The sequence below is a fragment of the Pongo pygmaeus genome, chromosome 7 (assembly GCF_028885625.2).
Source record: "Pongo pygmaeus isolate AG05252 chromosome 7, NHGRI_mPonPyg2-v2.0_pri, whole genome shotgun sequence".
NCBI classification, from domain to species: Eukaryota; Metazoa; Chordata; class Mammalia; order Primates; family Hominidae; genus Pongo; species Pongo pygmaeus.
The window spans coordinates 73,455,230-73,482,059 of record NC_072380.2 but is presented as its reverse complement, the minus strand read 5'-3'; the positions used below and the strand labels follow the sequence as shown (position 1 = coordinate 73,482,059).

The 26,830-nt window shown below is 39.0% G+C and overlaps 2 protein-coding genes across 17 annotated transcripts in view; one reads left to right on the top strand and one right to left on the bottom strand.

Moving 5' to 3' along the window:
- The window catches only part of ASPH (aspartate beta-hydroxylase), a 228,308-nt gene extending 218,977 nt beyond the window's left edge, over positions 1 to 9,331 (top strand). For all 16 annotated transcript variants that reach the window (XM_054497391.2, XM_054497392.2, XM_054497388.2 and 13 more), the window contains one exon: positions 7,051 to 9,331. In XM_054497391.2, coding sequence (XP_054353366.1) covers positions 7,051 to 7,201 — 151 coding nt within the window. In that variant the 3' untranslated portion in view covers positions 7,202 to 9,331. The remainder of the gene's footprint in view (positions 1 to 7,050) is intronic.
- CLVS1 (clavesin 1) overlaps positions 8,607 to 26,830 on the bottom strand; it is a 213,776-nt gene continuing 195,552 nt past the window's right edge. The window contains exon 6 of the mRNA XM_054497411.2: positions 8,607 to 11,094. Within this exon, the coding sequence (XP_054353386.1) occupies positions 11,007 to 11,094 (88 nt within the window). The 3' untranslated portion in view covers positions 8,607 to 11,006. The remainder of the gene's footprint in view (positions 11,095 to 26,830) is intronic.

The following is a 26,830-nucleotide window of genomic DNA, read 5'->3' as shown; positions in this document are numbered from 1 at the left end:
GAATGGCAGTTCCCATATGGAAAATGGATTATGTTCCAAACATTTGTTTGTTGAACTGATTGGTGAAAAGTTGGGATCCATTTTTCTCTGGCAATAGTAAATGATGTGTGGCGGTTTCTAGGTCAGCTCCCAGAAGCTTTTTAACTAATAATCTTTATTAATAGGGCTCTAGAACCAGTGACTATTTATAGTAATGTTTCTGTAGGAAAAAATGCATCCTGAGCTTTTATTTCAGATTTTAGTGTTATATATCTTCATAAAAACATATTAAGAACATTGAAGTCGCATGACTTGGGTTCAAATCCTGGCTTTCCCTCTTGTAAAGAGTAACTCTATACAACTTGCAAAACTTCATTAAGCCTCAATATCCCCATCTGTATATTAGGAAGAGTAAAAGTATGTCTTTGTATGGTTTTGAGTATTAAAGTAATCCATACGAATGCACTCAGAACTGTATTTATAAAGTGTTGTGTGGTAAATGCAATCAGTATATTTGAGCTTTTATTATCCTCCTGTCTGATTGCTGCAGAAATGGAAACTTCTGCCCTTATGTTCCAGGTAGTGAGATCAAGCACTCTCATAACACTGGAGGTGGTGCTTACAGCCTGCAGTGAGTACTCTGACAGCGATGGGGGAAGGGACTTTAAGGAGTTAGGAAGGAGGAGTGAAATAGGAGCTGCTCGTGTGGGCCAGGGCAGGTGAAGGAGTGGTACAGATAGGGGTGTGATTTGATAGGCCTGGAGCTGGGAGGGACCCTGGAGAAGGGAGGTGTGACAAGAATGCAGCAGAGACCCTCCCCCCTACTCACATCTCTCCTTTTTCTCTCTGTGCCCCTACCCTGGAACTGGAGAGGTAGGGGAAAGGAGGAAGGCATCCCATCTCTACAGCCCTATTGTCAGGGGCATTTGAACAAGAGCAACTCCATCTTGAATAGGAGCTGGGTAAAATGAGGCTGAGACCTACTGGGCTGCATTCCCAGATGGTTAAGGTATTCTGAGTCACAGGATGAGATAGGACGTCAGCAAAAGATACAGGTCATAAGGACCTTGCTGATAAAACAGGTTGCAGTAAAGAAGTCAGCTAAAACCCACCAAAACCAAGATGACCACGAGAGTGACCTCTGGTCATCCTCACTGCTACACTCCCACCAGCGCCTTGACAGTTTACAGATGCCATGGCAATGTCAGGAAGTTACCCTATGCGATCTAAAAATGGGAGGCCTGAATAATCCATTCCTTGTTTAGCAGATAATCAAGAAATAACCATACAAATGGGCAACCAGCAGCCTATGGAGTAGCCATTGGAGTATCCATTCTTTTATTCCTTTACATTCTTAATAAACTTACTTTCACTTTACTCCATGGACTCGCTCTGAATTCTTTCTTGTTTGAGATCCAAGAACCCTCTTTTGGGCTCTGGATCAGGGCCCCTTTCCAGTAACACTATGACTTTTTCTTTCCCTTTTCCCCTTCTTTTTCCTCCTCCTTCCAGTGCCTTCATCTGAGTTACAAACCCCTTAAATACTGGTGACCTGGAACTAAGAGGAGGAAGGCAGAAGTTGTTTGTGTGTGTTAGAAGGGGAGAGAGAGAAGAGGAAGTGTGACAATGCAGTTTTACATTTTGCTTACAGTGTGTGCCATGCCAGGGCTTTCAATGGAGTCTGAACTGGGGAATTTCAGTAGATCAGAATGAGTAAGAGCTGTGTCAAATATCCTTACTCCTGAGCTCTTTGACCCTTTTCTGTTTTCAACTCAGCCTGTTTCATGCCTTGCAGGCCACCTCAGCATGTCATCTACAGGCACTAAGAAATGTCTCTTAGGACCATGGTCTTAAGTCAATGTGTTGGGCTGTAATGACTGTCTGCTTCTGCCGCAGAATCACAGTGTCACTGCAGACATCTGAACTTGTTTCCATGTGATTCCTTTGCATGAAAATCACAGTCATGTCCTTTGCCTATCTCAGAACATTTTAGCAAAGATAGCTAAGATATTATCTATAAAATTTGTAGGTAGAAGACTCTATAAGCACCTAGTATCATTACTTAGCCTTATTAATATCAATGGTAATTCTGTGACCAAATTATAGTTATTAAATATGCACTGCCACCATTTTATCATTATCATTATTTATAATTGTAATAATTTGAGAAGTTGACAGATTATGGAATACTGTTTTATCTTAGGACGAGATATTCTTATATCTTTTGACAACCCAGAGAGAGGCTTTCTTCTCTTAGTGGTAAGAAATTCTAACAGAAGGCCAGGAACAGTGGCTTACACCTGTAATCCCAACCCTTTGAGAGGCCAAAGCAGGAGAATTGTTTGAGCCCGGGAGTTGGAGAGCAGCCTGGGCAACATGGGGAAACCCCATCTCTACAAAGAAATCCAAAAATTAGCTGGATGTGGTGGCACACACCTGTAGTCCTAGGTACTCGGGAGGCTGAGGTGGGGAGGATCACCTGAGCCTGGGAGGCGGAGGCTGCCGTGAGCTGTTATGGTGCCACCACACTCCAGCCTGGGTGACAGAGCAAATCCTATCTTGAAAAAAATAAAGGGTTAGGTGGGAGGAGAGAAAGAGAGAGAGGAAGGGAAAGAGGAAGTTCCAACAGTGAGCCAAGCTTCCAGGGATGGAGAGCAGTGCCCACCCCCAGTGCTGCTTCTCTGGGTCCTTAGACAAGGGCTGTAGCAGTACTTCCAGGCAGACCTCTGTCACAGGCCACTCTGAAGATTGTTTCTCCAAAGGGCTGATTCTATGTCGTAATTCGAGTGTAACTTAATCTTATTTGATGGAGCTTTGTTCACAAAGCAAGTGGCCTGAAAACTAGTTCTTTACATTCTAATGAGAGTCTTTGGTTTTCAGTCAGAAGCGATTTGACATCTTTATGCTCCTCTCCCTTTGTTGTGGAAATAAAACATTCATCCTTTCCCAAGCATGTGATACATCTCGAATTTAACCTGGAGTCACTTAAGTCTGGACATGGCTTGTAGGAGGTTTTATTGTTCTTCATTTTCCCCTTTTAGGTGAATCGTGACTATAGTTTTAGTCGTTCTGTCTCTAATAACTGATTGAAAGACACCATTTTTTAAAGAATTCAGAAGAAATCTAGATTAAAAAATCTACATTATGTTATTGACTATCTTTGCTATTGTCTGGGGAAATGTATGAAAGAAAGTGGAAGGGCAAATAAGTCTGACAGCACTCACTTTCCCCATAGAGTTTTATGACCCTGAAACAGGCCAATTAACAACCCTTTGGGATACCTCCCCAAATTTCTCATTTATAAAATTGGTTAATTAATGGTTTACACTAATCTGTATTGTACTTAATGTATCTGGACAGCTGCAAGCCTGTGGTTCTTAAGTTCTACTTTTATATGCACTGATCTTCCATGAGTGACCAGCGTGTTGCGGTGCTAATAACTTTTCCCAGTTCTCAGGGAATTTAATTTAATGAATGGAATGCTTAAGGCCTTTTTCCCAGAAAACAATTCTAGATCTTTGGCTTTGTTATACCTATCATAATCTAGTGAAAAATGTCATTTTGTGTGGGCTAGAATTTTCTATTCAGTTATTTTAATTACTTCTAGTGTTTTAAGTAGTTTCCAGGTTCTCTGCCACCCAAAAAACTTTGAAAATCACTTGTCATTGCTGTACAAGTTACATTTCACAGATGCTCTGAAGATGTTTTTATATCTCATCTCCCTTGGAAGTTTTTAGTTGTCTCAGAGGAAGGCAGATTTCATAAAGAGTGATGCCAAGGTCATTTTTGGTACCATACCACTTCCCAACATTTCACCTCTGTCTTTTATCTTTTCCCTATTTTTCTTTATATTTTCATTTTTCTGTCATTAATTGAATATCTACTATTGCCAATCATATGCTAATCCTCACATCAATTATGCCAATGAAGATGCAAAGAATCAATTATGCTAAGTAGCTCACCTTAGGTCCCATAAGTAATAAATGCCAAGGTCAAGAGGATTCCCCTCAAAGAACATAAATTTCCATCTTGCTGTATTGCTTCTCTCTTTCTCCTCTATCACGTGCTCTCCTTTGCCTTTCCCTTTTTTCTCTATTTAATTATAGTAAAATACACATAACAAAATTTACCATATTATCCATTTTTAGGTGTGCAGTTTAGTGACATTAAGCATATCCATATTGTATAACCATCAACACGATCTATCCTCAGAACTCTTTCTAACTTGCAAAACTGAAACTATACCCATTAAATAACTCCCATTCCCCTCCTCCCACCGGCCACTGGCAACCACTCTTCTCCTTTCTCCTCTATGAATTTAACTACTAGTCTAGGACCTCAGATGTGTAGAATCAACTAGTAATTATCTTTTTGTGTCTGGCTTATTTTACTTGACATAATGTCCTCAGAGTTCATACATGTTGTAGCATGTGTCAAAATTTCCTTCCTTTTTAAGGCTGAATTAATATTCCATTGTATGTGTATACCACATTTTGTTTGTCTGTTCATTCATTGATAGACACGTGGGTGGCTCTCACCTTCTAGCTGTTGTGAATAGTGCTGCTGTGAACATAGGTGCACTGCCTTTCATTTTGAGTACGCTTCCTCCCTCATCTTCTACATAAATTATAGGCTCGTTTGTGGTACCCACTGACATTGCTTAATCCCGGTGACAACACTGAGACCTAGAAAATGCCTGCCTAACTGTGGAAGCTGTGGACTGTTTCACTGATTTCTCTTGTCAGCGTATTTCCCCGCCTTGGTTTTGCCTTTCTTCTCAAGTTGGATTTTGCGTGGTAATGAATGCATATTCTGTCATTTTCTCCTAAGTCCATAGATTTCTGTCTTTTGCTACCCTTGATGGAACTCCAATGGAACTCTAAAAACCTTCAGAGGAGTTGTAAAAGAGCCAATCAACATGTGTGTGTTGAATGCAAGAGATGAGGCAAGGTGTATTAGTCCGTTTCCATGCAGCTGATAAAGACATACCTGAGACTGAGAAGAAAAAGAAGTTTAATTGCACTTACGGTTCCACATGGCTGGGGAGGACTCAGAATCATGGTGGGAGGCAAAAGGGACTTCTTTTTTTTTTTGAGATGGAGTCTTGCTCTGTCACTCAGTCTGGAGCACAGTGGCATGATCTCAGCTCACTGCAACCTCTGCCTCCCAGGTTCAAGCAATTTCCTGCCTCAGCCTCCTGAGTAGCTGGGATTACAGGCATGCGCCACCACGCCTGGCTAATTTTTGTATTTTTAGTGGAGATGGGGGTTTCACCACGTTGGCCAGGCTGGCCTCGAACTCCTGACCTTGTGATCCACCCTCCTCAGCCTTCCAAAGAGCTGAGATTACAGGCGCGAGCCATCGCATCCAGCTGAAAGGCACTTCTTACATGGTGGCGGCAAGAGAAAATAAGGAAGATGCAAAAGCGGAAACCCCTGATGAAACCATCAGATCTCATGATACTTATTCACTATGATGAGGACAGTATGGGGGAAGCTGCCCCCATGATTCAAATTATCTCTCATCGGGTCCTTCCCACAACCTGTGGGAATTGTGGGAGTACAATTCAAGATGAGATTTGGGTGTGGACACATCCAAACCATATCACGAAGTGTATGAGTAGCACACTGGGTGGAGGTGGGAAGGTGGGTAGTAGAAGTAGAGGTTCAGTTCCCAACTTCAGTGAACTTTCAACTTGCAAATACTCAGTACTTTATCTGTTAGTTTACATAACTTGGAAATTTTATTATCAGGCTTATTCAGTATGTCAGTTATTTTCCACTAGAATGATTTTTGCTCCTGCTCCCACCCTGGACATTTGGCAATGACTAGAGACGTTTCTGGTTGTCACAACTATGGCAAAAACTGCAATTACTTTTGCACCAACCTAATAGTATAGGGAATGCTACTGCCATACAGTGGATGGAGGTCAGGGATGCTGCTAAATATCTTACAGTGCGTGGAACAGCCCCTACAACAGAGAATGATCCAGCCTAGATGTCAGTAGTACCAAGGTTGTGAAGCCCTGCAATATATGTAGTATTGCTCAGTTTATATTAGTTAATCACCTGATATGGAACATAAAAATTCACCACTAGTTTTCGCACAGAAAACCTCTTTATGATAATACAGTAACTTGAAATCAAGCTAGCATTTCCCATGCTATAATTATTTGCTAATCCAGGATGTAAAATTTTGAAGGCTTAAGTGGCATTTTAGTATCTAAGGAAAATTTTCTAGCAAAAATTTTATTTTAAAAACATAACTTGGTATTTAATATATTGGCAGTTAATATCTATTTTTAAAATAAGGAACCATCAGTGTCCCTCATAAACTCTCTTTGGATTTGCAAAGCATTGTGGTACTGCCTCCTGTATGTTTCTCTCTTAATAGACTAACACCATATTTAGATCGTAGTCCCTATACAGATATCTTATGAGGTAATGTTGGAAGCTCTATAGGGTGTTTTGCAGCATTGATTTAAAATATTCCATGGATAACCCACTTGCATAGAAGATGATACTAAAAATATAAACAAAATTTATTCCCAATCTGCCCATTTTCTTCAGCTGGAATACTAGCTAGGAAACTCCTAATTTAGTTTTCTGCTTTATGGATACTGTGTTTAAGCAGATTCCTTTCTTCCATAAAATGAAACTTGAACAAGTGGAGTGAGCTGAAAAGACAATTGATTGGAAGTGTCTTGAGAGGCATAGAGATGCCTGAGACCCAGTCACTGCCCATATGTCTAAACCAGAATAATTGCAAGACATGTAATAATATACAGAATAATTACAAGGCATGTAATGAGACCAATATGTCTTCATCACAAATCCTCTGTTGTTTGTACATCTCCAGCGCTGAGCAATGAAAACTGATGTTCATAGCAAGATTTCTGAAATTCTTTCCTCATCATCAAGGGAAGAATAAACTTGGGCTTGATGTTCTAGTTATTTGGTTATGTCCCAAAGGTTGTTACCAAAGGTAGTTCTCACACATGGACAGGAATTGATGCTCAGACATCTGAACCACACAAAACTATATTCAGGAATCCTTGTCTTTCTGTTGCAGGACCTGGGAGGAAGGCAAGGTGCTCATCTTTGATGACTCCTTTGAGCACGAGGTATGGCAGGATGCCGCATCTTTCCGGCTGATATTCATCGTGGATGTGTGGCATCCGGAACTGACACCACAACAGAGACGCAGCCTTCCAGCAATTTAGCATGAATTCATGCAAGTTTGGGAAACTCTGGAGAGAGGCTGCCTTTCCGGTTCCATCTCCTTGGGTGTGAGGATAGAATTTCGAACACCAAGACTCAATTCCCTTGACTTGCAGCCTGAGTAATTCTAAGCCTCCTCCTAGGGTTAGAAGACACTAAAGGGAATATTTGCCTTGCTGCAATTCATTTAGGAAATACCCTGCTGTGTGTCATCTCATGACAGCACTGGTCTTTTGCCAGTATTTAAGGTGAACATTTGATAGCTTCTACCTTACCAGCCAAAGATATTTTTTCCACATAGAATAGGTCTAATTCAATGTATAATGAGAACATATGTAGAAACTGTGAATGGATTGCTTTAGTTTGTAATTTTTCTATGCAGTTATATTTTTCTAGTGTAGCTAGACTCTTTTGTCATCATGTACCACTACATTTTGTTGATTTTAATGGCAAGCTGTATAAATGCTTTACTTCTAGCTATTTAATGGTAGCATTACTGGGGAACTCAGACCTCCCTCTTTTAATTCTTCTTAGTAAAAGACACTCATGAAAAAAGCAGTTTTATTTTCCTAACACAAAAAAAGAAAGAGGTCATTATGTCAGTGTCTATGAACTGTACCCCTCCCAACTCTCGAGTCATTTGGTTTTTTTTATCTTGATTGAGATCCTCTTCTCACTATGCTAGTGGTGGAGATATTGACAAAATCCTATTTCTTTCAAAGAGGAACTTTTCACACTGAAAAAAGAGCATGGAATTATTTTATATTGTTATAAAAATCCCAGATGCAAATTTTTTAATGCCAATTATTTAGAGCTTCTGGGGAAAAAGTATAGTTCATGGAAATAAAAATATGTTCTTTCAGGGTTAGGTGGATAGGTGGCTGCAAGGCTGTCTGGCTCCTGGCTGCTTTGCCATCCATGAGGCAAGGGCTGGGAACACAGTGTCTTTGCCTATGGTAGATCCATGTGAATGTCAGGAAGCCAGCTCTTCAGTCTTGGAGATGATTTCTGCTACAATTCTGTAGAAATATTAAGGATGGCAGAGTAAAGGATTACCAAGAATGCCGGGATCTTTTTCTTGGGTGTAGGAGGTCCAGATTGCTTTCCTTTTTGATGAAAGAGTTTGGAAGACTGTCCCATCTCTCTGGCTTGAGAAATCTCTGCTATTTTAAACATCACTGTGACATAGCAATTATTATCATCTATATTTAGTTTTAACATTACCCACAACATAGAAATAACAGGTAAATATCGTCTTGCCTACTCATTCCAAAGATGATCAAGTCATTAATCTAGTAAAGTATTCATGCATCAGATTTTGTATGTTTTGAATCAAAGCTAACTAGAAATGTTAGATATAAGAATGTAATGATATTCATGCACTGAATTCTAAGCCAATATTAACAAAAATGCTGCATGAATGGCACATAGATCACCAAAGTTCATTCACAGGTACAAAAAACTTGTGCTTTCTTTTCCATCTAAAAACAAAAGGAGACTTTCTTTATCTCATTTAAAAAACAGCTCTTTGAAATTGAAATTGACCCTTTTTGCTTGACCTTAAGGAGATTAGCTTCCAGTAGATGAGTTTGCAAAATACTTTTCCTGTTCTTTTGTTTTGCTGGTATTGAAAACATCCCACTAAATCAGATGAAGAGGCATGGGAGGAAAAATATCCAAATTAATTACTAAAATCGAGAAGAGAAGGCAAACTCTTGAAAAGTAAAAAGGTATTTGTGTCCTTCAGTATTTATTGAACAGAGGAAATAACTGACAAGGGCAATACAATTCAATGCTCATGTACTAACATTCGTGTCACTTGTTGAATTTGGTTCTCATATGTATATTGCATACACATAAATTCAAACTATAAGTCATCATTGTTGAGCCATCATCTTACATTCATGTAATGAAATTATGGAAGAGAGTAAAAACTAGCTCTTAACTTAGTAAATATAATATGGTATTTAAAATCAGGTCACTACAGTAGGGTTCTAAGTATTGCCAATTGAAAAGCTAGAAATGGTATTACTGTTGCAAAGTGTTGTCAATAATTGACTCCAATAGCATTGTAAATACCTGTATCCCACAACTATTTTAAACCCAAGCAATAAAATGGATTTTCTAATTCACTTCAACTCTTTATTTCTCTCACCTATGTCTTGGTACATAAGATAAGTGTTTCCATCACTGCATTGGTAGAATTATTTCAATGTTATTATTTTTGTGATTTCAAATGTCTGCACAAAAATGAATTAGTTTAATTTATATTGTGATACAGTTGTTTGAGAAATATTTTTAATTCTGTTTCAACTTTATTTCTCCAAGGGTATAATATAAAAATTACTTCTGTTATTGTTCTCTACCAATAGGGAAAAAAATTAAAACATTAGATCCATTGAGAAAGAGATGTAATAAATAATTAAGATTAGTAATAATATCATCAGGGGTGATTATGACCAGTTGAATAATCTCTTTCCCTTGAATTATTTAGCTAACAAATTAACTCTCCCAAATATTTAAAAAGTAAAATCATATTTTACTGCCCATTATTAACTAAAATATTTTTGTTTGACTTCGAGCACCAACTGGTAATACCAATAAATACCCATGTCATGCAGATGGCTGGGCAATAAGATATCTAAAAATATGCACTGGTCTTGGAAAACATGGCACAAGTAAGGATATCATATCGTATGATGTCTGTTTATTTTATGTCTGATTTCTTTTGAATGAGTAGCTGGGGACTCCATTTCTAAGGAGAATAGGTAAATAAAATGACCTTTGACATTTCATCCTGCATTTCTAGTCTTCTCTTACTTCAGAACTTGCATATTTAGCCATCCATATTGGTCATGCTCCATGATTGAATATTTACCCTCTTAGCAACAACCATGTTCTTTCTCCACATCTTTAATGGTTGCAGGAGGGTTAGGGGGGCAAGGGTAAATGGTTTGATAGCACTTTTCTTTGCTGTAGTGACCCAGTTGAGGCAACTGGAATGGATTCATTAATCACTGACATGTGATTTTCATGAGACATCTCCTCTGCAGACACATGCTGCACTAATGGGCTTTTGAGCTGCCTGTGGGAACTCACATTGCTCAGATGAAATAATCGCATTTCATGTGCATGTGTCTTCCTTTAAAGTCAGCTCATGACAGTCAGCTAGTGGCCTGACAAGAGATGTGACATCAAAATAATTTTTTGCAGGACATCAAAATAAGCAAACTTTGCAAATACCCAGACCTATGAGAACATGCTCTTAGGCTGAACAATTCGATGCTGGTGATGAGGTCAAAGGAAATAATTCAGTAAGAATGGAAATTACTGGAGATACTGTTGTCTCAGGGCTTTGTACTACATGAAACTTGAGAGTGGTGTCTGCACAGTTTAACTCTGATACATTTACTTGGAAATGCACTTAATTTTCAAAAACTGGAGAGGGTCCCTGTGTGATACCTCAGAAAAATTCTTGTCCTAATGCAGTGTGTGCATCAAATTTAGTCTTTATTTTTTCAATTTACTACCATAAATATGAAAGGAGGGAGAATCTTTTTTACATAAATGCCTTGCATCATCCTCCAGTCCCCTCACTGGGGAGGGAAAAAAAAGCATCTCTCAAGTCTTTGTCCAACTTTGGCTGCTCAGACCGATGGCTGGTGACAGTCACTGCAGGGGTTCAGGAGTGGAGGACCTTGTGTCAAGCAGAATACACGTGTCTGTGTGGGTCAGTTGCGCATGTGCTTCCTGGGTGGTTGATACCACTGAAGGCCAGTGTGCGGGAGCATTGGGGTGACTCAGGGTTCAGTCCAGAGCCAGGAGTGGCTGAGTGTTCTCATTCTCTCCCTTCTCCTCATGTTTCAGGGTCCCAGCTTCTACCACAGACTGAGATCTAACAACAGGGGAGGGAAAAAGACAGAATTACAAACAATTCATGGTGACAATTTTGGAACCTTTGAAGACATCCGGATTTTATATTTCTCTTTTTAATAGACACTCCAAAATTAACTGGGTGCAGTGGCACATGCCAGTAGTCCCAGCTACTCAGGAGGCTGAGGTGGGAGGATCGCTTGAGCCCAGGAGTTTGAGGCTGCAGTGAGCCATATTGTGCCACTGCACTCCAGCCTGGGTGACAGAGGTAGACCCTGTCTCCAAAATAAAAATAAGAAATAAAGACACTCAAAATAACTACATAATGTATTCCCTTTCATATCTCTGTTTTTCTTACTTTTGCTTGCTAAACCATATGTTTATGGCAAAAAAGCATTTTGGAGTACTGGAACATTCTTCGCAGTGGTCTCTTCTCTTGGTAAAAGGGACATATGTATTCTAGCCACACTCTGCCCCAGCATCTAAATATTCTGTGTACCTTGAGATATATAAAGTTTGTTGAATTTTTAATGTTTTAGTGTACCTTTTAAACCTTTTGTTTCTCAGAGTCGTTGGAAACTACCATGCATGATGTTAAGACCATGAATCAGATGGTAAAGTTAGACTCTGTCCCTTACTGGCTGGGAAGCTTGGGGGAGTTCTTGAAACTCTCTGGACCTTGATTCTCTCACCTGTATACTAGAAGTATTACCTACTTCCCACAGTTGTTGATAAAGACTACAACTAATTATATGCATGGAGCATTTGGCATGGAATTATAGTTAAAACTTATGAAGCACTCTTATGACCAACCACTATTGCAATACTAGTAATGATCATTAGTTTTTGATGTGTCCTTTCATACTGGAGTAATAATGATTTTTTCTAAGTTTATAATATGAATTAAACCAAATTATTTTCCAGCTTACGGAGAAAAGGTTATAAAAGGAGCTATGCAGTAGATATTTAATAAATGTTCACAACTAAAAACAAATTATTATGAAAATGGTTAAATTGTTCAAATAAGTAAAACTTACATATATGTGCAGTAAATTGTTAACTCGGTAGACCTGGGGTGCCCAAACCCTACACATTACAAGTTTTCAAGACTGACCTTTGGCTCCTCTGAGCCCTTAGAATAGTCTACCTGATAAGAAGATCTTTGTGTATCTGAGGCCTTAGTTCATGCCAAGTAGTTTATGCTAACAGTGTGATTTATAGTGCATGCTTGCTTTTGTATGTCTGGGCTTTAGGTCACACTGTATCAGTTTGACCCTTTTAAGGCAGTAAGAGTGTCAGAGGTGTTTGAACCAGAGCAACTCCAACTTAAATAAGGGCTGGGTAAAATAAGGCTAAAACCTGCTGAGATGCATTCCCAGAAGGTTAAGGCATTCTTAGTCACAGAATGAGATAGGAGGTTAGCAAAAGATACAGATCATAAAGGCCTTGCTGATAAAACAGGTTGTAGTAAAAAAGCCAGACAAAACCCACCAACACCAAGATGGCAATGAGAGTGATTTCCAGCCATCTTCACTGCTACACTCCCAGCAGCACCATGACAGTTTACAGATGCCATAGCAACATCAGGAAGTTAACCTATATGGTCTAAAAAGTGGAGGCATGAATAATTCACCCCTTGCTTAGCATATAATCAAGAAATAACCATAAGAATGGGCAACCAACAGCCTTCAGGGCTGCTCTTTCTATGGTGTAGACATTCTTTTATTCCTTTACTTTCTGAATAAACTTGCTTTCACTTTACTCTATGGATTTGCCCTGAATTCTTTCTTGCATGAGATCCAAGAACCCTCTCTTGGGGTCTGAATTGGGACCACTTTCCGGTAACATCTTTCCGATGAACCATGAAGGGACGATACTGAGGAAACCCCTGACCCAAAGACTAACTTTGGGTAAGTAAGTGGTGGGGTCTGGTAACAAGAGGGAATGGGGGAAGGCTGAGGACTGAGCAGTTAAGGTCAGTCACAAAGGTACTGCATGCCCGTGAGACTGACACCCCCCCCAATAAAAACCTGGACGCCAGGGCACAGATGAATCTCCTTGGTTGACAACACTTTGCAGATGTTGTCACACATCATTGCTAAGAGAATTAAGTTCTGTTCATGTGATTTTACTGGAAGGACAACTGGAAACTTACAGCTGGTCCTTCCTGGACTCCTCCCTATGCATGGCTTTCCATTCCTGATTGCAACCTATATCCTTTTCTGTAGTAAACCACAACTGTCAGTCTAACAACTTTTCTGTGTCCTGTGGGTCTTTCTAGTAAGTTAGGAAGACATTATCAAAATTAGCAAATACAGAAAAGGGTGGTCTTGAGGACCTCCTCAACACAACATACTAAAACACTATGTTTGTGCGTGGTATTGTTCTAAGAAGTTCTTGACCTATATTAGCTTATTTCATTTTCATAATGCATAGTTGTATATTAACATGTATTTACATTGACATATATTAACATTTCATTTTCACAACCCTTAGTTTTTTCCATCTAAAAAACTAAGGGACTGAGAAGTCAAATGATGTATAAAAGGCAACACAAATAGAAAGTGGAGACGTTGACAGGTTTATTACCAACACACAGCTCCTGGGTATACCAAAGGCCACAGACGTGTTTAGCTAAAACATCGAGTGTTCCTTCCACCTTAACATAAACATCACTGTTGTTTTGCCTAAGATTCCTGTCTCCTTTCAAGATATGTATGTACTGTAGAAAGGTTAAAATTAAGAAATCAAGAAGCAAATCAGTACAAGTGTCTCAAAAAAATTTATTTCTACTATAACTAACAATCCATTCAAACAGTCCAACCTTATATATCAAGCTGAACCTTTGAAAGTGAAATGGACTCATGGCCTCTTTTACTGCTGGGATAGGGCAGAGGAAGGAAGCCCTAGGTTGTAGTTTAGCCCCAGCCCCCTAACACATTTCCAGTGCATTTTTCTCTTTGTTTTAGTTTAAGGCCCAGTGTGCATGTGGGGAAGGGAGAAGTGTAGGTTTGTACAAGGAACAGGAAAGCAGAAAATCCAGAGGCGTTAAAACAAACAGCAAGCATGAAGACAATCAAGGGAGCACAACCAGAGACACAGCCCAACCTCCCTCCAGCACCTTGGACAGCTGCCTGCCTGCTTTGACCTACGGACCCTGTGGAAATGGAAAATATTGATGGCCATCTACTTTTACAGACCTTAAACTCCATTTACCTTCTATCATATGACTTCACTTTATTTCATAACATGGCATGTGAACCACAGCCACAGAGTTAGAGGGAAACAGTGACTCATCTAGACCAACCTGATAGGAAATCTTCAGTAAGGAGTTGTGCAGCCTCTTCTTGAACATAACTAACTTGAGGAACCTGCTCCTCCATGCCCCTAAACAGGCAACTCAGCTGGAAAATTCTTCCTTACATTGAACTCAGCTCTGCCCTTTCTAAACTTCTATGTACAATTTCTGATTCTTTCTCCTGGAGCCACCATACTAGACACAAGTACCTTTCAGCCCTCCCACACCTGCCCAGCCAAGGCTAGTCCGATTACTCTTGTGCCAAGGTTTCTAAAACTGGCCACCTTAGCACTATCCTGTGTCTCTTCATCAACTAGCTGGGTTGCCCACATACTCCTGGTGTGACCTCAGAATAAAATAATTGCTTCACTTTCTTGAGTTTTGGTTTGTTTTTTGCTCTGTTTGCTTCTGTTGAGGCAATTTAGAATTGCATTAGCCTCTCTAGCACTGATACAACACAACCAAAGGGAAATCTGGCTGTATTTACACATGCTGCCATGCTGCTGTTAACAATTTCTCTCCCTTCTCAAAGGTACATGGTTGGGTATTAAATTTCATTTTATTGAATTTGCCTCATGTTTCCAATCTATCTCCATCCTTTTGGATCTTGAAATTTGTTACCCATCCAAATGATTATCTGGGATTTTTGTGTTTTGGATCTGTTTCAAAACTTCCCCTTTCACTGTTTTGGGAGCCACTATGAAAAGAAAATCAAATTCTCAAATAATGAGTTTTTAAAGAATCATTTATTCACAAACTCATGCTGAGAAATATTTGTGAACATCTGCTGTATGCAACGGACTATGAGCAATGTGCCAAAACCTTTATGCTTTTGTGGAAACACTGCTTCAGTTATCCAGCCATAGACCCACAAACAGACTTAAAATCACTGTGACAGGCACCCCCATTACCCAGTCAGAGGAGAGGCAGTTCTGGGGACGGAAGGTGTTAGACATGAAAGGAAAGGAATGAAGAAAAAATTATCTTTCACACATTATTCATAGTTCTTGTTCAGGTAGCCAACTTTCACTTCCCCCTCCACATGAGTCAAATTGGGATCTACATGATTTCTTCTAATAGATGTACTGGCAGCACAGACCCAGAATGCAGGCTCTCTTACCTCTGCCAATAAACTGTGCCATGGTTGAATGGTGAGTAGCAATAAGACAACTCTGAGATAGTGAGGCCGAGGAACCAAACATAACTTTTTATTTTCCTGGTTTACATTTTCCCTGAATGAGAAGATGACCATACAGTCTTTTTACTTTCAGCATGACATAATTCTAGTTACCTGGTCACACAATAAACATTTGATATAAGTAGCACACTATGTTATGAAGTATTTTAAATTCACTGGAAAAAATTAGAAAGTAAATGTTGCTTTTCAAAACCTCTAGAAAAAAAGAAATAAAGCCAAGAGATACAACCTTTTAAATCTTGCCCTCAATACATTCAGCTAATTCAAAATGCTCTCAGGGAAGACCAATCAACTGCTCACTGACAAACATGTCTCCACCACTTCTGAACAGAGTGCTTAGGAATTCTGCACTTAGTACATTAACTATCGAGAAGCCACTTGCTTTGAGGCTTTGCTGTCCAGATCACTCTTGGTGGTAATCACTTCATTCGGTGGCTTTGTCTTCTCACAAGAAGCTTAACATGTCTGCTAAAACAAACATTTCTTTGGGTTCTCTTTCCAACACTGAAAGCCAGCTCAACCCCAAGGGCAGGCAGGGGAGTGATTTGAGTTATTTCAGCCATCATTATCTCAGTGGCATAGTAGGCAACTCTAACAAGGCTTCGTTCTAGCCTAGATAGCCACTTTTTTTTTTCCTGCTATTCTCTCTCTCTTCTCTCTCTCTCTCTCTCTCTCCACCCTCCTTTACTCTACCCTCCCTTACTTCACCATCTCCCTTTCTCTCTTTCCCCTTTCTTCCCCAAAATTGGAACTTTCTCCACTTCATTAAAGATCTATGGCTGTGGTTTAATTTTTGCTGATTCTAGTGGTGATCAATGCTCATGAAGAACAAGATGAAAATGGAAAATGTTGGCCATGATTCAGTCCATTCTGCACAGACCTACAACTGGACTGAGAGTTCTGCTCTCAGGTCTACTTTTATGTTCAAAAATTTATTTAGCTACCTTATCTCAACAGCTAACACTCACCTTTTCTTCTTCTTACTAATGCCCTGCATTGCCTTCTTGAGCTATGTGGACCCCAACAAAGGAACAGGAATGCTGCTCTCCAACCCCAGGCATTCACCAAGAGTCATAGAACACCCTAGCTACAAGGAACTTCAGGAGTGATTCAGTCAAACCTGCATTTGAATCAGGTTCTACCCATCTGTTTTCCAGGACCAACATCATCATTCCATAAGGAACTATTCCACAGTACCAGCTTTCTTTCTTAAAGTAAACAACAAACTTGGTTTTATGGAATAACACAGAATTGCCTAATATCTTAGTAAGCCTATGTAAAGACTTCTAAACAGGAAGAAATAAGTTTTTAAAATGGTATTTTCAAATAATTCTAAGTAATTCTGCTCAGTTTTTCCCCCAAATAACTTTAAGTATCGAGGAAATTCCCCAGACAAGCTCCAGCCTGCACTTGAAGAATGATGGGTCCATCACTTGCTTTGTGATCTTGGGTGAATTCGGCCTCCTCATGTGTAAAAATGAAGATAGGATAGTGGCCACATCATGGGTGCTAGGGATGATGAGAATTAGATAAATTAAGGTGTGGAAAGTGTTTAGCTCAGTGTCAGCTGGGTATACACATTTATTCTTTTTAGCTCTTATTATTCTTCCCCATTTGCAGATAAGAAAATTAAGGTCCAGGAATATTGATTGATATTCATTTACAAATTTAGCCACAAAGCATGAATTGAACTCAAAATTTCCATGGCCCCACTAAAAGACTTACAAGAGACAATTGAGTGTACTGACACATTATGTAATATGATTAATAAATGAAAAACTAACATTTCAAAATGGATGAAGTCTAGTATTTTAAAAAATCAAAATAATTGATAAAATAATTTCACATAAAAGCTAACCTTATTACCTTACTTAATATCTTTAAATTTTTAGAAGTAACACAGAAATTTCCATCTGCTTAACAATTATTTATGTAGCTTCAGTGCAATATAGTTATGGTTGTTTTCAACTGTGTAAAGCTACGACGTTTGTTTCTACTATAATGCATTCAATAGTGACCTTGATAAGGAGTCTTAAGGAATATTTGTAGGACATGTATTCTTCTGTTCAGCTACCAAACTCTTCATAATCAGAATCATCCTAGCAGGCAAAATGATTGTGCTCACTGGGAACAATTAATGTTTACTGAACCCGATAAATAATTTTTTTAAGAGAAGCCTAAGCCGCAAATCTTTTCCCTATCAAAGTAAACAAAATAATAAATAAACCTCTCTCTGCTTTGACAATACAATTTTCCACAATTTACTGAACTGGAAATATAAGAACACCAGTCCAAAAAAATAAATATTCTATTACTTTTGAAGCAAACTATTTTTAGAGTGAGCCAAACATTCAATTCCCAGCTCTTGTCTATATGTACTATAACTCATGTAACATGTATTTCTACCAAAATGTGGTGGGCTTGGACATTGACTGCCCATCTTGTAACAATGAAGAAAGACCCCCCCAAAAAAACATGTGCACCTTCAGAAAGGATGGAAGTGCGTGGTTTTCATGAAGAGCTGCACTGTCCGGTACACAGCCCTGACCACAAGAGGCTACTGAGGACTTGAACTTAGGCAAGGTTGAATGAAGATGGACTATAAAAGGTAATGTACACACCAAATTTTAATGACTTAGTACCAAAAAAAAGTAAACTATCTCATTAATATTTATTTAACTCACACAGTGAAATTATAATATTTTGGATACATTAGGTTAAAGAAGACATTAAAATTTATTTCACCTGTTTCTCTGTATTTTTGTAACATGTCTATTAGACAACTCAAAATTACATATGTGGCTCACATTTTTCCATTGGATAGCATTGGTCTGGAGCCTCATTCATTCCATTATGCTTGTGGCTGAACCTAGAATAATCTAGTAATCCTTACTTAGAAATCTATAGTCATGTTAAAGAGTTTTGGTAACAACATCAGTGTCTGTCATCACTAGCACTCGCTGTTTTAAGCCCTTTCCATGTATCAGCTCATTTAGTTCTCAAACCAACACTCACAAAGCCCTCCTCCTGCCCCCATGATAGGAGAGCTATGTCCTTAGTATCACTGTTGTTATTTAAATTCTAACTGGAAAGAAACTTTAGGTTAGACTCCATTCATCTGTTATCATTTAGATAAAAGTGAAATTGTACTTGTAATTTTATCTCAAAATAAATAAATAATATGAATAAAACTGGAGGAAGTAACAATCGTCTGTGCTTTTTCCATTTGTAAGTGTTCACGCTATTTTGTTTAGCCAAAATATTATTTCTCCTGCTTTTTTGATCAGGCTAACTCTGCCTAGTTTTAAGGACACCTGAAGAACAGTTAGCATTCTTAGCCCTTTAATATTAGTTTCCCACTTCTGTGAGGTTACAGCATCCAGGGAAATTGCTATTGCAACATGTAGTGCAATATAAAGAAAGTTCGAATTTAATCTCTCTTAATAAATTATGCATCTCTTATAAAAAAGCTTCAGGAAGTAATATAAACTACTTAAAAAATAAGTTCTTTTTGAAGATGTTATAGCAAAATTAACATTAACTTTATGACTGCAGATGATTGTGGCTGCTCATGATAAGGGCCCTCTGAGAGGTAGATTAACTGAGAGCACTGGGCTATGGTTTGGGCACCTCTTCTTGTCACTCATGTCACTAACTTGCTGTGCCAGTATGAAGCAGCTCACACAGCTACTCTGATCCCATGTAAAACAATGATTTTGAACAAGATCACATTTTTTAGTCACTAGTTTCTGTGCATACTACTAGACTGGACTACAATCACCAATTGTTCTTGAAAATAATTAGATTTTATTTTTCAAAATTCTAAAATTCACACTTTAAGTTAATTTGTTCAAATAGTCTAAGCACTTCTCTGCCTCAACATTTGCTTTAACTTCCTTCTAGAAAAGCCTAGAAAGTCTAAAAATTACAGAAGTTTGGCCTTTCCTAAAATTAGGATGTGCCCAATACATTTAGGCTTCATGAGTCAAAATGATTTCTTTTTTTTCTTTTTTTTTTTTTTTTGGAGGTGGCTTCTGGCTCTGTTGCCCAGGCTGGAGTGCAGTGGTGCGATCTTGGCTCACTGCAACCTCTGCCTTCCGGATTCAAGCGATTCTTCTGCTTCAGCCTCAAGTAGAGTAGCTGGGATTACGGGCACCCGCCACCACGCCCGGCTAACTTTGTATTTTTAGTAGAGACAGGGTTTCACCATGTTGGCCAGGCTGGTCCTGAACTCCTGACCTCAAGTGATCCACCCACCTCAGCCACCCAAAGTGCTGGGATTGCAGGCATGAGCCACAGCCGATTTACCTACTTTTTTTTTTTTTTTTTTTTTTTTTTTTTTAAGACGGATCTCGCTCTGTCACCCAGGCTGGAGTGCAGTGGTGTGATCTCGGTTCACTGCAGTCTCCGCCCCTGGATTCTCCTGCCTCAGCTTCCCGAGTAGCTGGGACTACAGGCATGCACTACCACACCCAGCTAATTTTTTGTGTTTTTAGCAGAGATGGGGTTTCACCATGTTGGCCAGGATGGTCTCAATCTCTTGACCTGGTGATGCACCGGCTTCAGCCTCCCAAAGTGCTGAGATTACAGGCGTGAGCCACAGAGCCTGGCCCAATTTACCTTTTATAAATGTTTTTCACTTCCATAAATTTCTTTCTTTCTTTTTTTTTTTTTTTTTTGAGACGGAGTTTCGCTTTTGTTGCCCAGGATGGAGTGCAATGGCGCAATCTTGGTTTACTGCAACCTCTGCCTCTCTGGTTCAAAGCATCAAAGCATTCTCCTGCCTCAGCCAACCGAGTAGCTGGGACTACAGGAGCGCACCACCACATCCAGGTAATTTTTTATTTTTAGTGGAGATGGGGTTTCACCATGTTAGCCAGGCTAGTCTTCAACTCCCGATCTCAAGTGATCCGCCCACCTTGACCTCCCAAAGTGCTGGGATTACAGACGTAAGCCACTGTGCCCAGCCTGACTTCCATAAATTTCTAAACGTTAAATTGAGAGCTGCCAGGTGCTACTTAATAGCTATTTGCCTGTGTCCTTGTTAATAAAGTTTCAGTTTCTTTAAAGTATTGTATTGCTACGAGTAGTCTGCCCTCAGGTTGCAATTTCCTGCTACAGAGAGTAGCTCCCACCAAACTCTTTTAAGTCTGAATTGTAATCACCAAGCATATTCCAGATGTGCACCACAATTCTAAGCAGCACTCAGTAACTCTTGTTTGACATATCTGAAATCAGTCTGATACCATTTTGGAAAAGACGATTTCAATATACACTTTATTTGACTATTTTAAGAAATATCTACAGCAGTGTTTCATATCTCCACAGCTGTTCTTCATCATCATCATCAACAACCATTTGTTGAACACTTACTACATGCCAGGTTCTGCACTAGGTATTTAGCCTGCATTATCTTTATTTAATCTTCACAACAATCTTCATCTGTCATGGTTGTAGTATAAAAAATAAAAACAAACAAATAAATAAATAAATAAATCTTCACAATAATCTAAGCTGGGTATTGTTAATTCCATTTTGCAGATCAGGAAACTGAGCCTCCAAGAAGGTAACGAATATGTGCAATATTCCACAGTAAGTTGTAGAACTAGAACGGGAACCCAGATCTGAGTCTACAGTCCACATTCTTAAGCACTATCTCTTGTGCTATACTGTACAAAAAGTACCCATAACTTGGTAAGAAACGAAAGGACATGAACATGCATATTCATATTAGTAAATGTTAATATTGAAGTTCTCATAGAACCATTTCTCTCATTGATGTTAATGAATCCAATAGTTTACATTAATCAGCTGTTAATTTATAAAATGTTTGTTTTAGGCACAGCAAATGAAATAAAAAATAGATCATTATTGAGAAAAAAGTGTTCTAAGAATGTATAGGTTATAGAATCATACTTTATCGCTAATCATCAGCAGGGTATTATTTAATAATACTTCAAGATCCTGTCTTCTAAATGTACTGCATTCACCCAAATATCTGGCAGCATCTATAAAGAACTGCAATCCATCAACACTGAATGTTGATGAGAGTAGAGAAAGGGAGTGGATTAGACTTAACTGAGAACACAGTTCAGCTGCCAGAAGACACACCCATCCTGGAACTTGCAGATGGGGAGGAAGGAATGGGAGAAGGGAGCCAGGGAAGGCCACCGTGGAAACTGGCAGCCACAGCTGGACAGTCTGCTTAATTTACCTACAAAAGGGCTTATTGCTCTTTATGAAACTATGCGTTCCTGCCATATTAGCTCACTCGTCTCAGTTTTTCATCTGTAAAACGAGGATAAATGATTGCCATATTCTCCACAGGGCCATGAAAGATAAAAGATACAATAAAGTGCTTGGAGCTCTTTGAAGGAGAAATTATTTAAATCAGAAGTGTTTATCATTTTATAACACTTCCTAGAGTATCATATTTCTGAGAATAAACTACTGATACTCTGCCATATCTGATAACAGAAATAGCCGTATTTACCCACTTGAAGAAAATCAAGGAAAAGACAAAAGACTAAGAAAACAGATATGGAACAGTGGATTATTTACATTATAAAGTTATTCTTAATTTTACTGAGCAATTCAACAAAAAAATTCCATTAAACAGAGTCACCCTCATAGCTTGAAGTGTGAGAACATTCAAGGTCATAACTAGCGTGCGTTGTGCCCAAATCCTTCATAGGAACCCCAGGTATCAGCAGGAGATGTATAGAAGCCTTAGATGTTCAAAATTCGATGCGTATAGGTTTATTGACTTTTGAGGAGTGGAATGCGCTACTACATACATTTTTGGTGTGGGTTCAGGTGTTCTGAGATGGTCAGAAGGAGTGTTAAATCCATGCATTTCAATCATGTGGATATTTCTGGAAGGTTTTTTTCTACTACCAATCATAACAGAAAATGACTACAGGTGCTTACACCACCTGCTTTGAACAGTCATCTTCCATTAGAATTAGACTGGCACAAAGAGCTGCCAGTCAGTTTCACAGCATCCCTAATTATCACACTCCCTCTGAAACTGGGGTGCACACGCTCAGTGCAGTTACTTTGGTAGAAGAAAATATGGTGTTCTGAAGCAGGTAGAGAAATGCCAGAAGTTGTCAATGGCTGACGGAGTGTTGATGACTCATTCCCTCTGCAGGATGAGTTTGAAAAGGATGGCCCGTGTTACCGGTAAAAAGTAGGTTTCATAGTTATGTTTTTTGAGTCAAATGACAGTATATTAGTGGATCTTCTTTGGCATTACCAGATTAGCCTAAATATAAATTTTCTTCTTGAATATCTGTATCCTCCCCACTAGGGATGGAGTTTGGGGAACAGTGCAGTGCACGAAAATTGTGATGGAGGAACTTGCTTTTCAACTGTCTTAAAGACAGGATGGAATTTGGGCTGCCAGGAATGAGAACATACATCCAAAATAGTAGTTTAAGCAAATGTAAATCCCCAAAAAAGATACTGTATAAACCACTGAAGAATGAATGAGTGAATACACAAATAGTGTGAGAACACGATGTAGGAGACAGCATTTTACTTAGAATAAAAATAACTGAATTTAAAATATTTTGCCACCTACTAGCTCTGTGATCTGAGGTAAGTTATTTAACTGCTCTGTGCCTCGGCCGCTTCATCTATAAAATGTGGATAATAACCTATCTATTCTTATCTAGTTTAAATATATTTTTTAAATCTATATTTTTTATTTAAATTCTCAAAACTTGAATGGCTCAGTTTTCAAGAACCCTCAGAACAAGTCCAGGGAACATCCATATTGCAGTCTGACATGTGGGAAACGACTACACTCTAGGGCCTTGCCACTCAAACTGTGGTCCCTGGGCCCTCAGCACAGGCAGAGCCTGGGAGCTGGTTAGAAATGCAGATTCTCAGACCCAGCCCAGACCTACTAAATCAGAATCTGTATTTTAACAAGATCTCGGTGCTTTGTATGCTTATTAAAATTTTCAAATAAAATTTTCAAAGCTTTGCTCTAGAGCTAGCAACAACTCACACACAGGTAGGAAACCCTCCAAGTGAATTGGAATAGTATCTTAATCAAATCAACAAATATTTCTCAATCCCTTATTGGCACCAGGCATTAGTTTAGGTGCTGGGCTACAGGACTGCACCAATCAGATAAGCCTCAGCATGCACAGTTGGTGGGGGCTGATAGAGACAATGAACACATAGGCAAACGGGAAATTTTGGAAAGGGTAAGTGCAAATGAATCAGGGTGGCAGGGAAAGGGGTCATGATACTTTAGTGAGGATGCACTTCCACCAAGAGGAGTCTCCAGCAATGTGATGCACCTGTAGCAGGACCAGTTATTCCTCCTCATTCTTTCACCTGGAGCGAGAATTCAATGCTTCCTTTCTGCTATTGATCCACAGTTACCTCCTCAACTCCTCCATTTTCAACACTACAATTCATTATTCAACTGCAAAGATGTATTCTATCTACAGTTTACGGTACGTGAAGGATTATTGAGATTCAGTTTGAATCATTGTTTTACATTGGTTCAAATTAAAGGTTAATTTCAAAATACCGTAAAAGTCAGATTTTACAGTAATACATCCAGGTCAGTAGCCTGAACTACGATTTTAGTCAAACACCAAAGACTAACTAGATGAGTTCTTGTAAGAATAGTTCTACTAACATTGTCCCTCTTTATTCATTAATTCCTTCGTTTATTCTTCATTCATAGAATCTGTACTGGACATTTACTTTTGGCCTGCCTCTGAGCAAGGCATGAGAAAAAAAACTAAGCAAAAAGCAAACATGCTACCTGTCCCATTGAGTACCTCTTTCAAAGCTGAGCTCCTTGTCTGTGTTCTTGTTCCCATTCCCTCTGACCCCATTGGAGGCATCGTTCCCCCATTTTATTTATTTATTTATTTATTTATTTGTTTGTTTGTTTTAATTATACTTTAAGTTGTAGGGTACATGTGCACAATGTGCAGGTTTGTTACATATGTATACATGTGCCATGTTGTTGTGCTGCACCCGTTAACTCGTCATTTACATTAGGTATATCTCCTAATGCTATCCCTCCCACTGCCCCCACCCCACGACAGGCCCCAGTGTGTGATGTTCCCCTTCCTGTGTCCAAGTGTTCTCATTGTTCAATTCCCACCTATGAGTGAGAACATGTGGTGTTTGGTTTTTTGTCCTTGCTATAGTTTGCTCAGAATGATGGTTTCTAGCTTCATCCATGTCCCTACAAAGGACATGAACTCATCATTTTTTGCGGCTGCATAGTATTCCATGGTGTATATGTGCCACATTTTCTTAATCCAGTCTATCATTGGTGGATATTTGGATTGGTTCTAAGTCTTTGCTATTATGAATACTGCTGCAATAAACATATGTGTGCATGTGTCTTTATAGCAGCATGATTTATAATCCTTTGGGTATATGCCCAGTAATGGGATGGCTGGGTGAAATGGTATTTCTAGTTCTAGATCATCGAAGAATCGCCACACTGTCTTCCACCATGGTTGAACTAGTTCACAGTCCCACCAACAGTGTAAAAGCGTTCCTATTTCTCCACATCCTTTCTAGCAGCTGTTGTTTCCTGACTTTTTAATGTTCGCCATTCTAACTGGTGTGAGATGGTATCTCATTGTGGTTTTGATTTGTATTTCTCTGATGGCCAGTGATGATGAACATTTTTTCATGTGTCTGTTGACTGCATAAATGTCTTCTTTTTAGAAGTGTCTGTTCATATCCTTTGCCCACTTTTTGATGGGTTTTATTTATTTTTTCTTGTAAATTTGTTTAAGTTCTTTGTAGATTCTAGATATTAGCCGTTTGTCAGATGGGTAGATTGAAAACATTTTCTCCCATTCTGTAGGTTGCCTGTTCACTCTGATGGTAGTTTCTTTTGCTGTGCAGAAGCTCTTTAATTTCATTAGATCCCATTTGTCAATTTTGGCTTTTGTGGCCATTGCTTTTGGTGTTTTAGTTATGAAGTCCTTGCTCATGCCTATGGCCTGAAGGGCATTGCTTAGCTTTTCTTCTAAGGTTTTTATGGTTTTAGGTCTAACATGTAAGTCTTTAATCCATCTTGAATTAATTTTTGTATAAGGTGTAAGGAAGGGATCCAGTTTCACCTTTCTACATATGGCTAGCCAGTTTTCCCAGCACCATTTATTAAATAGGGAATCCTTTCCCCATTGCTTGTTTTTGTCAGGTTTGTCAAAGATCGGATGGTTGTAGATGTGTAGTATTATTTCCAAGGGCTCTGTTCTGTTCCATTGGTCTGTATCTCTGTTTTGGTACCAGTACCATGCTGTTTTGGTTACTGTAGCCTTGTAGTATAGTTTGAAGTCAGGTAGTGAGATGCCTCCAGCTTTGTTCTTTTGGCTTAGGATTGTCTTGCAATGCGGGCTCTTTTTTGGTTCCATATGAATTTTAAAGTAGTTTTTTCCAATTCTGTGAAGAAAGTCATTGGTATCATGATGGGGATGACATTGAATCTATAAATTACCTTAGGCAGTATGGCCATTTTCATGATATTGATTCTTCCTATCCATGAGCATGGAATGTTCTTCCATTTGTTTGTGTCTTCTTTTATTTCATTGAGCAGTGGTTTGTAGTTCTCCTTGAAGAAGTCCTTCACATCCCTTGTAAGTTGGATTCTTAGGTATTTTATTCTCTTTGAAGCAATTGTGAATGGGAATTCACTCATGATTTGGCTCTCTGTTTGTCTGTTATTGGTGTACAGGAATGCTTGTGATTTTTGCACATTTTTTTTCTGTCCTGAGACTTTGCTGAAGTTGCTTATCAGCTTAAGGAGATTTTGGGCTGAGACGATGGGGTTTTCTAAATATACAATCACGCCATGTGCAAACAGGGACAATTTGACTTCCTCTTTTCCTAATTGAATACCCTCTATTTCTTTCTCTTGCCTGATTGCCCTGGCCAGAACTTCCAACACTATGTTGAATAGAAGTGGTGAGAGAGGGCATCCCTGTCTTGTGCCAGTTTTCAAAGGGAATGCTTCCAGTTTTTGTCCATTCAGTATGATATTGACTGTGGGTTTGTCATAAATAGCTTATTTTGAGATAGGTCCCATCAATACCAAATTTATTGAGAGTTTTTAGCATGAAGGACTGTTGAATTTTGTCGAAGGCCTTTTCTGCATCTATTGAGACAATCATCTGGTTTTTGTCTTTGGTTCTGTTTATATGATGGATTACGTTTATTGATTTGCATATGTTGAACCAGCCTTGCATCCCAGGGATGAAGCCCACT